Source organism: Haliotis cracherodii, unplaced genomic scaffold, assembly GCF_022045235.1.
Source record: "Haliotis cracherodii isolate W230 unplaced genomic scaffold, xgHalCrac1.p SCAF_23, whole genome shotgun sequence".
NCBI classification, from domain to species: Eukaryota; Metazoa; Mollusca; class Gastropoda; order Lepetellida; family Haliotidae; genus Haliotis; species Haliotis cracherodii.
In genome coordinates this window covers 4,664,731-4,679,084 of record NW_027266279.1, presented here as the reverse complement: position 1 = coordinate 4,679,084, position 14,354 = coordinate 4,664,731, and the positions used below count along the sequence as shown (strand labels likewise).

Below are 14,354 nucleotides of genomic sequence, written 5' to 3'. Positions count from 1 at the left end.
TCGCTAAGATAATCCGAAATGATGTATAAATTGATAGTTATACAACTACAAATATGATCTAACAGAGCATGTGATACAACTGCAAATATGATCTAACAGAGCATGTGATACAACTACATATATGATCTACTAGAGCATGTGATACAACTGCAAATATGATCTAACAGAGCATGTGATACAACTACAAATATGATCTACTAGAGCATGTGATACAACTGCAAATATGATCTAACAGAGCATGTGATACGACTACAAATATGATCTAATAGAGCATGTGATACAACTACAAATATGATCTACTAGAGCATGTGATACAACTGCAAATATGATCTAACAGAGCATGTGATACGACTACAAATGTGATCTAATAGAGCATGTGATACACCTACAAATATGATCTAATAGAGCATGTGATACAACTACAAATATGGTCTAATAGAGCATGTGATACAACTACAAATATGATCTACTAGAGCATGTGATACAACTGCAAATCTGATCTAACAGAGCATGTGATACGACTACAAATATGATCTAATAAAGCATGTGATACGACTACAAATATGATCTAACAGGGCATGTGATACAACTACAAACATTATCTAATAGAGCATGTGATACAACTACAAATATGATCTAACAGGGTATGTGATACAACTACAAACATTATCTAATAGAGCATGTGATACAACTACAAATATGATCTAACAGGGCATGTGATACAACTACAAACATGATCTAATAGAGCATGTGATACAACTACAAATATGATCTAATAGAGCATGTGATACACCTACAAATATGATCTAATAGAGCATGTGATACAACTACAAATATGATCTAACAGAGCATGTGATACAACTGCAAATATGATCTAACAGAGCATGTGATACGACTACAAATGTGATCTAATAGAGCATGTGATACACCTACAAATATGATCTAACAGGGCATGTGATACAACTACAAACATTATCTAATAGAGCATGTGATACAACTACAAATATGATCTAACAGGGTATGTGATACAACTACAAACATTATCTAATAGAGCATGTGATACAACTACAAATATGATCTAACAGGGCATGTGATACAACTACAAACATGATCTAATAGAGCATGTGATACAACTACAAATATGATCTAACAGAGCATGTGATACAACTACAAATATGATCTAATAGAGCATGTGATACACCTACAAATATGATCTAATAGAGCATGTGATACAACTACAAATATGATCTAACAGAGCATGTGATACAACTACAAATATGATCTAATAGAGCATGTAATACAACTACAAATATGATACGACAAGACAGGTTATACCTATAATAACAGGGCACCTTGATAAGACACGCCAACCGTTGAATCATGGACATATCAAGTCTATCAGGTAAAACTGCGGTTGGATTTATGATATTTTTAATTGTTAAGTTTCTGCCACGGTTGGCGTCTTGTTAGGGAGTTCATTGAATGTATTGCTAAATTTCTCTTTATACTTAAATATCACCCTTCAAGAGTTAGGAACGAACAGGCTCCAGGGTCATTGCGCTCATTTGCAGCTTACTGTGGCACTCACCACAACCCTTGTCGGTATTGTGCAAAGTAGTGAGTTGGGTTTAACGCCGTCTACCCCGGATCTTCACGGGTCATTGGTACAGTGAGTGAGTGAGTTGGGTTTAACGCCGCTTTTAACAGTATTCCAGTCATATCACGGCGTGTCAGGTTAATGTCGGAGGAAAGCCCGAAGTGATGCAGGTGTCAGACGTTTACCACTTCGGTGAAACCCACGAGCACGGGTATGGTGCTGACAAACCTAGCAACATAATCGGGGCGAACCGTGATTCGAACCCACAATCATAGGAGCCCAAGGGACGCAACGCTGCACAGCGAATCACGGCGCCTTAGGCCACCCGTACCCCCATTGTGCAAAGTTATTAAGCATGTTTGCTTGGAACTTCCAGGTATATATTTTCCTGTTTAGCATTTAGTATGTTTGTAATTTTTAATGACTATATTATTGACTCCAAGTGAGTGAGATAGTGAGTATGATTTTACGCCACGTTTAGCGATATTCCAGTAATATCACAGCGGGGACACCACAAATGGGCTTCACACATTGTAACCATGTGGGGAATCGAACCCGGGTCTTCGGCGTGACGAGCGACGCTTTAACCAGCAGGCTACCCCACGTCCTCAAGTGCGATGAGATAATATTATTTGGTGGTATAAAGTCATAAATATGTGATATCTCCTAGCAACCCCTATCCTGTATATCCAAAGAATCAGCAAATCAATTACAGAATACCGTTCGTGGCGTTGGAAAACAAACAAACATTTACTTTTTTATGCATAGTGTGTGAGTTGCTGCCGGTAGATCAGGACACGCTAACTTATTTTCAGTGATCCATTCATATTATTTTCGATACTATTTTGCCTTTTGCGCTCTGTTTCTAACGTTAGCCGTGAATGATTTTTCTCTGCCGTTGACGTCTGATCATTGCAATGGTCTCAATAACCGATTGTTGGAAACAAAGACTCCATCGTCGGACGGAGGAACGGTTATTTCTACTGAAGAAGTAATTGATCTATCCTTTCATGTCCGAGTGATGTTGATGTAGGGAGTCAATATCATATATATAGTACACCTCGTGGACATCAGAGTGTCCCGTCTTCCCGTGGCTCTATTCTCTTCACAGCCGCGTTCATTACGGCGCATGCGTTTCGCATTTGGCTTGGCTATCTTCTTCTCTGCTTGATACCTTAGACCCAAGGTCATTCACTCTATCACTTTGAGCCAGTCATCTTTTGTCAGTTTAATTTGTTAATTATTGTGAGCCAACTGTCACATTTTGTACTGACGGTTGAACTTAAGGCGAACCTTGACCGAATACATAACAAGTGTTCGGTGACGAATTTCGTGAAACAGACAACATAAATTATGTTCTCAGCTACAGCCTACTGTCGTTGTTAAGATCGATTTGGAAATAAAACAAGGATGAACTTTGTATGGTGTTCGATGTCGACAGGTTAGCGGAGAGTTTGATTGACTGTTCAGATGATACCGACTTGCATACTGAAGTTCATCAGAAGTAAAGTTTGAACCGTGAGTGTTATTGAGGTGTTAAGATTCGGAACGATGAACATTATTTTATCCGAAACAATTAAAACGTTTTTGTTCGTATAATGGACTCTGCTTTTGGACAGGTGTCACCGGTGTTGCAGGATACGCTTACCTTTTCGCGAACGTCGGGTGTCGTCACTATTTGATAGTGATTCATAAACACATGCTTTTGCTTATCAACTCACCAGTTTAACACTTCGATTTTAACTGTGAAATGTTGAGTATAGGCTGATAGAGTTGAGAAGGAGATAGGAATGGTATATGGTGAATATTTTATTAAATAAATGGTCTGTGTTCCGTAAGAAACTAAGTCCTCATTATGTCAACATATTTGAGTCATCCTTATCATCAGTGTTTGGAGAAAGATAACATATGTATCAAATTCCACAATTCATTTCAACCTGAGACGTGAAACTCAAAGTACAGTTTTGTAAAAATTTAGATAACACTTACCGATAATAAGTAGAGTGAGTGAGTGTGTTTTTTCGCTGTTTTTAGCAATATTCCAGCAATATCACGGCGGGGGACACCAGAAATGGGCCTCACACATTGTACCCATGTCGGGAATCGAACCCGGGTCTTCAGCATGACGATCGGCATGACGAGCGAACGTTTTAACCACTTGGCTACCCGACTTGGCTACCCTACCCGTGCATACACATGGAATTGCTGTTAAGGGGAAACCTTTCTGGGAAGAAAGATAATATATCATGCATATTCCGCAGTTAACTTAGACATAAACGGACGCCTTGAATGACTTGATGATTCGTAGAAATACATATGTATTGACAACAGTTTTCAACTAGCCAGTCGGGCCTGCTTTACGGAAATGTTACCAGCCAAATTAAAAGTCACCGGCATGCGGCAAGCGGGCAGACAGCTGCTTCGAACACTCATACCACAGTTAATTAAAACTGAGACGGGAAACTCGAGGCATCATTGTTGATATGTTCGTAATACTTACAATACATATGTAAAACCATGGCGACATATATTGTAATGTTTTTCAATTCAGTCAATATCCACCATGTTTTACCTGTAACAAAACGTTTATCGGGCAAATTGGGGAGTCGAAAAGGTCCCATTAGCCTGTGCTTGTCGTAAGGGTTGATTGGTTGGTCATGGCGAGGGAATGGAACATTGCAAGTCATCGCACCCCGAAGGCAAAGGGCGTTGCTCATGATATTAACCACGGGGTTTGTCTGGCCCACTCTCAATTATTAACAGGCAAGCGATATAGCTGAAATATTGATTGCAACGTTAAAAAAATATTCTATCATTGTTTTTTTCACATATTAGATTATGATTGGTCAATCAGTGGTTTCAAATCACAATAGAGCCGTATCACTGTACACATGGCATACATTTTGTAATGGATTGGTCCTTGAGGAAAGACATTGGATTGGCCCTCTATAGACATCCGACAAATATTTGTGACTGAAATAATCCTCTTGTATGGACACTGAATGTTTAACATGAAAATAGACGAGAGGTGAAGCAATTCATCATTCTTGTCCTTTTTCTGAAACAACACAACAAAATCATCTGAATTATTGACAATGTTTACAAAATACCGATTTCTCTAGACTATTCAATAATAGAACGATGAATTTACCCTTGTTTATAACAAAGGAGGTGTGTTGTTTTATGCCGCAAACACTGATTGAAAAATAGCTATTAATTCAATTATGTGTTCGTTCTTTTCCTTCTTTTTATCAGACACCTTATTTCCCCCTGTCTCTCTCAGAGAGAGGAATACTGCATGTGAATGAATTATAGCTTCAGTCGTTAGAATTATTGTTAAATATACAGACAATCAAAGTTTTCATGTTTCAGACTTAAAAATATTTGGACTATTAAACTGCCAACTCGAAGAGAAATAAATCTTACGTCCATGTCACAGTTTCTACACGGGATAATGTCTTTGTCTATGTTTAACACAATCGGCTGGAGGGCAAAACGGTTATAGCCGGGAGAGTTGACCTGTCATGTGACAAAGTATCCCCTATGACGTCATCGTTGCACTCGTCACCTCGCGGCTCGTGACATGAATCATCACTCCATCCATCGCTTTGACAAAAGGCACCTGTTGAAATGTCAATAGCTGGTATTGTAGTCTTGTTTAATGACATCGGGAGAGTACATTTCGTGAATAGGGAGGCTGGGTTTGAAATCCTCACATTTGATGTCAATATGACACATACCGTTTACCAATAATAATCTACATACCAGAAATAACATGCAACATTAATTTCTTCACATAACACAATTATTAAAGGTTACATTAAGCAACAGTGTTTTTTTCTTGTTGTAAAATTTACCCCTTTAAACAAAATGGGTTCTTCCTCAATCTTTGGCTCTAAAAAGGCGCAGACGACAATCCGAGCAGACGACAGGCGACAGTCAAAGAACAATATGGTGGCCTCCCTGACCCTCGTGATTTGTCTCTCAGCTGTGACGTGTGTTTTCGCCTTCCCAAATGGTGCACCGGCAGAATTGTGCGGAAGTCCACTCGGACGCCCCATGCACAACGAGACGCTACCACAGAGTACATGTAGCCCGTTTCAAATAGTTGTGAACGCAACGGAATACGGACCAGAGCAGCCAATCAACAGTAAGTCTCTGTATCTTTGCCTTCCAAAAGTTTGTTTCTTTGTTTGTTGTTTAACGCCGTACTCAGCAATATTCCAGCTATATGACGGCGGTCTGTAAATAATCGAGTCTGGACCAGACAAACCAGTGACTGACATCATGAGCATCGATCCACGCAATTGGGATCGATGACATGCATCATCCCATCAAGTATGGTCTGTACAACCAAGTATGTATCGGTAAAAAGCTTCAAGAGTTCCATTGGTCAACGCGCGACAACCGCGAACACAATAAACATAAATACATATTTAGTGCTCGCACCACTTTTTCATACGATAAATTAAATTGTCATGAAAAGCTCTCTCACTAATTGTGGTGCCAATATAGGGTACGTAACCATAAAAGCTGAAACGAAATTTACATTCCTCCATCAACAATCTTGTTCCCATTCATCAGTAAACAATGTCATTCACATTCCTCAGTAAACGGTGATATTCCCATTCATCAGTAAACAGTGATATTCCCATTCATCAGTAAACAGCATAATCCACATTCCTCAGTGAACAATGTTATTCACATTGTCCAGGAACAATGTTATTCCCATTATCCAGTAAACAATGTTATTCCCATTATCCAGTAAACGATGTTATTCCCATTCATTACCAAACAGCGTTATTCCCATCCATCAGTAAACAGTTATTCACATTACCCAGTAAATAGTATCACCCACATAACACAGTAAACAGCGTTTAGCTCCGTGGGGATTCCGGGTTAGAAAAGGTCCCCATGCTCACAGTTTTAACCACTGGATTGTCTGGTCATATAACAGTGTGACGGTTATTGGAGTCTCAGCAAGCAGGTAACAGGACGCAATATTCATGGTAATAAGTGTCATGTAACCTTGGTAACATGCAGTGTTGTGAACTATGTTTAAAAATACGTAATACCCGGCGGCGGGTGCATAAAGTACATCCGTGACAGTTGGAGATTACTTTGTCTTGTGTCAACTGAAGATTTGACAGCATCCGTGTCCTCCGTTCTTTTATTCTAACATTCTTTACATGTTCGTTCTTGATTTTATAGATATACAAATGTCATAAACCACAATATACGTTCGATTAATACACATTATATGATCGTGTAAATCTGGACAGTTTTTAAATGTTTCTGAATGTAAACGTCACACATGTTTGTGCTAGTCCGGACAAATTTCGATTTTATGGTGCTAGCCCACTGAGATTCCATGCCGCAGTTTAACATGAATACCCCACCCAGACACAGTATACGGACTCCGACCAAGTGAGTTTTTGCTTTTGCCCCTTAATGCCGAGCGCCAGGCAGAGTAGCAATGGATACAATGTACATGTTTTACGTCTTTTGGTATGACGTGGGATCTTACCACCGACCTTTTGCTCTCTGAGCAGACGCGCTTATCCACTACACCACGAAGGCGTTCGTCAGGCAGCATAAACAATGGGTTTGTTATTACATTTTATAAGTAATTCATTCTATATTAAAAATAGCAAGGAGTTAAACAACCAGCTTATGGTTTGGTTGATACAGGTAACTGAATTATAAATTCGGATAAAACATATAATTCCACTCTGAAAACACCAGATTCAATTCATAACTAAATGATGTGATAGATGTCTAAAAGCAGGTAAAAACCTATCAATGACTCATTCTCAAAATAATTCATTTTCGCATTTTTATATTCAATTATAAAGAAGAGCGCCAGTGACTGTCATGATGTTATTAATGGTTCGTGTCACGTATACTCATCCTGCGTTTAGAGATTGATGGCTTCGTGTGTTTTGACATCTCGTATTTATAAGGTAGAACGTGAGAGTTTGTTTGCTCGGTATAAAATACCGTTAAACCTGTCCACGTCATACTCAGATTTACATGTAGTTTATTTTCGGATGATGTCGTATTTGAGCCATCTTCCCGAGGCAAGGGGGTTGACTGACTTCAAAAGACCAGTTTCCACCCTTGCCGAACTAGGCTGGAATTCCTGGGCACGATTGTAGCGCCACCAGTGGCTGTTACGAGTTGTGTCCCTTCTCAGCCTCTCCTTTCGCCCAATCAGATTCCACCCCTCGTATCACTTGCATTTGTTTCAAACAAAATGTTATACGTGCGTTTAGTTTTAAAAAATGTCGCCGTGTAGTTTTTGGATTAATTTGTGTACTATTGGAGTATTTTTGTAAAATGTCATTATGTATTCGGTTTTTTTCTGTTTATTGCCGTATAGATAGGTCCGAACAAATTAATAGCTCGTTTCGTTCGTATGACACTCTGACTCCCGCTAAGTTAATGTTCAATGCATGGAGTGGTTTATTTCTCAACTGTACATGTAACAACCTTTCTGTCCAATATTTTGGTTTATGTCAAATAAACAGTATTGACGTAGCCCTTTTGGTCAAAGACAAATCACATGAGCGCGGACACAAGGACAGATAACTCTTATAATAAAACATTCGGACAAAACTTTTCTTGTTTAAACTGAACAAACACCGATTGAGGTATTACTGGGGTTCACATTGTATCAAAGCTACCCCCAGGGGGATAAAACGTAGATGCTCTTTGTCTATATTCGTGTGTTCTCTCAGCTCAGACAGACGACTATCAACCCATGATCAATACAAAAATACCTGCTCACTCCCGCTTGTGCACCATCCCATTTCAATAACAATGTTTTCCTGTCACAGAAACGGTAAACACACAGCCATGCTCATGCATATTACACAATAATATTTTCCTGACATATTGTGATCAAAGTTAGTCTCGATTGACCTCTTTCTTTCAAAAGAACGTTCATGTTTCTGAAATAGCCCAGCTTATTATTTATTAACGGTTTTTTTTATTATATGTACATGTTCGGTTCAAATATAGATATATCTTTATAAAAGACTGCAGATCGATTTGTGGTGATTGATTTTTTATATTACATCAATGCCTGGTGACAGCAGCGTATTTGATAAAACAACAACTTAAGGTTTTACCTTGACCAACAAAACCAGATATCCATGACCCCCATTTACTTGTTCAAGGACCCCTTCAGGAAAATTAATGAAATGGTGTTTAATGAACAGTACTGTAATATTGAATAAATATTTAATAATTACTTTAATCAATTGAACTTTATATTTCTTGTCAAGAATTTGGTTTAATGAATAATATTGTGCGTCCCGAGGGACACACAGTATATATTTTTTCTGCACCCATCATTAACATTTGCGCGTGCTGGGCGCATATTTCTGGACGCATATTTCACGCTGACACGCCGTCATATAACTGGAATACTTTTTAAAACGGCGTTAAACTCACTCACTCACTAACTAGACTCCCGAGGAGGTTAGACAAAATATTGATGCCATATCCGAGGTGCAAGAGAAGCGTTCAGAAGCTTTGTTACGAGGCTTTCATCATCTGTTGTTTTGGTTTGAAAAATGACAGTTATGACCCCAGGTGTGTTTGATTGCTTTTTGTTACTTCATCCGAAATGTCATGAAATTGTCTTTTGCTCTGTTGTACCATAAATGATTGAACGTATGAAAATATATTTATAATAAAATGTGCACATTTTATCGTTTTCATTTAAGGAACAATCCAAGTCGGTGAAAATTTTCTTTTTATCAGTAGTTTACCTCTGTTTCAGTCACCATCCATGGCAACGGCCTCCCCTTCCGAGGCTTCCTGGTCACAGCCGACACGACGACGGGGATGTTTGACGGTACCTGCCTCAACACCTCAGCCGACGCCAAGGCCGTTCCCAACTGCGGTATGACTCACTCCAGCAGTGTCGACAAGACATCGGTGACACTGTTGTGGTACCCTCCTACCATCGTGCACGTCGGAAGCATCCAGTTCAAGTAAGTACAACTACATCTGCAAGTCCTCAGAGTCACCGGGGAAGGTGGGATCGCCCAGTGGTCATATTAAAGCGTTGCCTGAACACGTCGAAGACCTAGGTTCCATTTCCCACGTGGTATCTCCCATCGTGGTTTGGATTCAACATAGCTTAAAGCGTTGTTAAACTACATGTATACCCAATCACTTAAAGGATTTGTTTCATATTTACAGAGATGTGCATCATACACCATTTAATTGAGGGTTCCGACCATCTTCATATTGAATTCCTACTTCAATATTCAGTGAGAGAACGGAGAAGGGCTGGGACGGAGAGACTAAATCAACAGTGATAATTAATAAAGGTGTCATTAATCTCGTTAGATGTCCACCGCATTGGCTCTATCGTGACCATCAAATACGTCAAGTGACAGCAGCGTCTAGCCGAACAGCGTGGTTTACTTAAAACGTGACACAAGAAAACGTTTTTTATAGAGAATAGATGAAAGAATTCTGATACGTTCATTGGAAAGCCTCATTTGTTGCATTTAAGCACGCGATAAAATATGTCTGAAGAAGCGTTTGTGAAGTGCACGAGGGTGTTCTGTCATCGTTATATCAACTGTCTATATTGTCACGTTGGCAAGGACAGCTACATCAGCAAGTGTCATGATGAATTCCTTGGTTCCTCACTTCACATACCTGTCTGCGGTTGATCGTGATGGTACAAAGGCGTTATCCTATGAAACAGATTTAATTAATTCTTAAAATAACCAAGACTGTTGACTTCTAGCCGTCAACAAAGCCTTGTCATTACTGTATTTGTGTAGGGAGAATCTTATGACAGAATATTTCCATATTGCATTGGAGATCTAGTTTTCCTACTAGGGAAACAAGGTAGAATAGTATTTGGTTTTCAACTTGAACTAATTTAACTGGAGGGTAGGACGGCCCTTGTGCAAATTCGATGAGGATGGCTCGTAAGATAATCACGTTATGTTAAGGGGGTCCTGGCAACTATTTACAGTATTTAACTTTCAAAATATAACAATAAAAGCGACAAAACTCTTTCAGTATTTCAAAGAAATATCTGACAAAAGCATGGTCGATTGTACGATTCTGACTATATCTTGAGTAGGTGTGAATGACTATCAACTTTTGATGACACCAGGGGTCAAGGCGATTTAGCTCTCCTTTTCAAATATTCGGGTGCCAATTTCATCATGCTAGCTGACAAAATTTATATTGTTACGAGTGAAAACGATAACCATTTCAGGCCACGAGATAAACATGCTATTTGATAATAATTATATAATATTATATTATGTATGTTTTTACTTATCTTACTCCGAAAAGCAATCATATCTTTCATGCAGACTGGAAGCAGTCCTGGTATGGAATAATGTGTTATTTCACTCGAGTTTAATATCAATTTTAAACAGATAAATACAACATTTCATCATTAAATCCATAACACATGCTGTTACTTTTACCAGGGATACTTTGATAAGCGGCGTCCATTTAAGTGGGAAGTTATAATAACAAACTGGGAGGTAAATATTAAGGAAGACCTCCGGACAAATATGATTGTGAATTATATCTTTTGAAACAACAAACGTTGAGAATGTCAGACCATACGCGTAAATTTGGTAATTCGCTTATATGTATCCGTGTCAGCTTCAGAGTGAAAGCCCCAAGTCATAGAATTTACAACTTTCTTAAAACCCACGAACAGGGGTCCGGTGCTTACAAACTTTGAAATGTATTCAGGGCGAATCGGGATTCGAACCCACGATCACAGATTTCTGTCACGCCTAAGGGCCGCAGCTCTACACAGCAATTTGTGGCGCCATAGACGACTGGACCACTCTTTGCCCCTGCATTTAAGAAGTTGTTCTAACGGGACTATATGTTCGATGTTTCAGGCTGGTGGTCGTCAAGGAGTATTCGACATATTGGTCTGATGTACGTTCATCCGTGCTGACACCAAGTAAAACAGGATGTAAGTATTGTACACAAATACCTGCTGTGTTGATATTCCATGTGTTCTTGGAATATCTCTGAGTTTAAACAGTATATTATTTCCATGAAATGAAAACCTGGATTGATCAACATGCACACAAAAGGTAATTACATAATAAATGTTAAAGGTAAAGACTTAATATATACACAACGTAATCCAACGTAAGGCCCACTTGCACAAGATTACCTTAACGGTACTATTGTAAATTCCTACACTTGTACACAGGTTTACATTGATCTGGCGACCGCCTCGCAAAGACGCGCTTATCTGAATAATTATTCTTGTGTTTAAAACCACTTTGAGCAGTATTTAAGTCACCGCACTCCGTATCAGTTTTATATGGGAGGCCAGATAGATGCAGGTCTTTGGCGTTTACCACTGTGAACCCCACGAACATGGGTATGATGTTCACAAACCAAGGATGATAATATGGGCGAACCTGGGATTCGAACCCATGGTCATAGGAACATGGCTCGCATTTGGGACGCAACCTTGCCCAGCATGTTCCAGAATCTTGGGTGACGAGCTCTGAATGGGTAGCAGGGTAGGGTGGATTGGTGGCTACAGGGCCGTTGGGTTGGATTCTCATAATATTATTTTTCTATTTTCCTTACATCCATCTTTATTTTTTCAGATTACTCATTAACAGACATCTGGGAGCTTGGGTGGTTCAATCCCGGGTCCTCTCTTGGCGGTCACAATAATCACGCAGGATCAGGGCGAGTTCACATGCCTTCAGCAGGCAGACAGTTCGCTTGAGGCACACCAGAAACAAGAGAAACAAGCAATATTCCTCTAAACCTCGACCGTCAGCCCGACCTCACCCGACCGCGCCCTTTGTGTTGTACGATACATGTCTTTAATGCATTTGGAGAATCGTTTAACGTGTGTCTGTGATAGGGTGATTTTATATCATCCACACATGCAAGTCACTTGACACGCCACAATCAGAGTTTTTGTTTAGTCAAAGACTAACAGGTTACAATTTAATACAAAATATGTATGTTTTGACATGGACTTCAATTTAGACCATGGTTATTACTAAATTTGTGCCTTGGGAGAGAGAGATGGAGAGCTCATACATGTCATCATCGACTTACGTGTTCACAGTCTTGCTGTAAGTCAAAGGCTATTAGCAGTCATCACAAACCACGTTTGGTGAAGACAACCCCCGGTCATAAGAAATTAGACCAGGGCCCACTTGCACAAGATTACCTTAACGCTACTATTGTAAATCCTATACTTTTACACAGGTTTACATTAGTCTTAGCGCGAAGAACAGTTCGTGCTTGTGAGTCCAGAGACTCGTATGAAACCGCTCGGACATCTACCAGACAATCTCTTTGCTTGAAGCTCGTTTAGGACGTTTCACCTGATGCTGTCACAGGAACTCACTTTATATTTCTGACTGAATCTTGATGTTTTCGGCGCTTTACAACTTCTGTTTGCGATATGTGAATAAACTGTCTTTTGTATGAGTTCCTATTATGGACATGGATGTCAATTACTTGTGCTGGCATGTACATTTACATACCCGCTCTAGATTTCCGAAATGGGTACAATGTGAAGGACTTTCTTAATGTAGCCGCCGTGATGTTGATGGAATACCTTTTGGAGTATTAATGATGAAACCTGTTTAAGTTTTGTTTGTTTCTTTGTTTGTTGTTTAACTTCACACTCAGCACTATTCCAGCTATATGACGACGGTCTGTAAAAAATCGGGTCTGGACCAGACATTCCAGTGATATCATGAGCATCGATATACGCATTTGGGATACGATGACATGTATCAACCAAGTCAGCGAGCCTGACCACCTGATCACGTTAGTCGCCTCTTACGACAAGCATAGTCTCCTGTTACGGCAAGCATGGGTTGCTGAAGACGAGTGGAAAGACTCTCTCACGACCTCACTGACGTGAAGATGCCATCTTTCTGTGCATGCGTGCGTGCGTGCGTGTGATTGTGTCTAACATCGCCCTCCGCGATATTCCAGCTATTCGACGGTGGCCTGTAAATAATCGAATCTGGATCATACAATCCTGTGTCTTTGGGGTACGTTAACACGCCATCCACCAAGTCACCGAGCCTGACAACCCGATCTCTTACGTCCGGCATCGTATCCAGCATGCGTGGATCGATGCTAATAATATCAACCATTGATTCTCTGGTCCAGAATCGATTATTTACAGGCCGCCGTCATGTACCTTGAAAATCGCTGAGTGCGACGTTAAACAACAAACAAACAATCCATTACGTTGGGACAGCAACAGATCACACATATTTACCATTTGGCTTATTATGAGTGAGTGAGTTAGGTTTAACGCCGCTTTGAACAGTATTTCGGTTATATCACGGGGTGTCAGCTTAATGTGGGAGGAAAACCCGGAGTGATGCAGGTCTCAGACGTTTACCACTTTGGTGAAACCTACGAGCAAGGGTATGGTGCTGACAAACCTAGAAACAATCGGGGAGACCCGGGATTCGAACCAACAACCATAGCGTTCTGGCGTGCCAGAGGGACGCAACTCTGGACAACGAATTTCGACGCGTTAGACGATTGGGCCACTGGGGTGATGAGATACATGTGTCACGGGTTGGAAGTACAGCATTTAACGAGATGACTTACCTTGTACGTCATAGAAACACAACTGACCTCATAATGACGTCATGACATCCGTACAGGCTTGCCAGCTGACTTGTATGGGTTTTCACAAGACTGCGACTTACCAGTCAGATAATTTAGATTCTGTAAC

The 14,354-nt window shown here is 40.0% G+C and overlaps 1 protein-coding gene across 1 annotated transcript; it reads left to right on the top strand.

The window, feature by feature from the left end:
• The first annotated feature begins 5,548 nt into the window (after positions 1-5,548).
• Positions 5,549-12,359, top strand: LOC139471587 (putative defense protein 3). Its single transcript, XM_071253964.1, has 4 exons — positions 5,549-5,747; positions 9,387-9,600; positions 11,503-11,579; positions 12,235-12,359. The coding sequence occupies exons 1-4, from the start codon at positions 5,549-5,551 to the stop codon at positions 12,357-12,359; spliced, it is 615 nt and encodes a 204-aa protein (XP_071110065.1).
• The last annotated feature ends 1,995 nt before the right edge of the window (positions 12,360-14,354 follow it).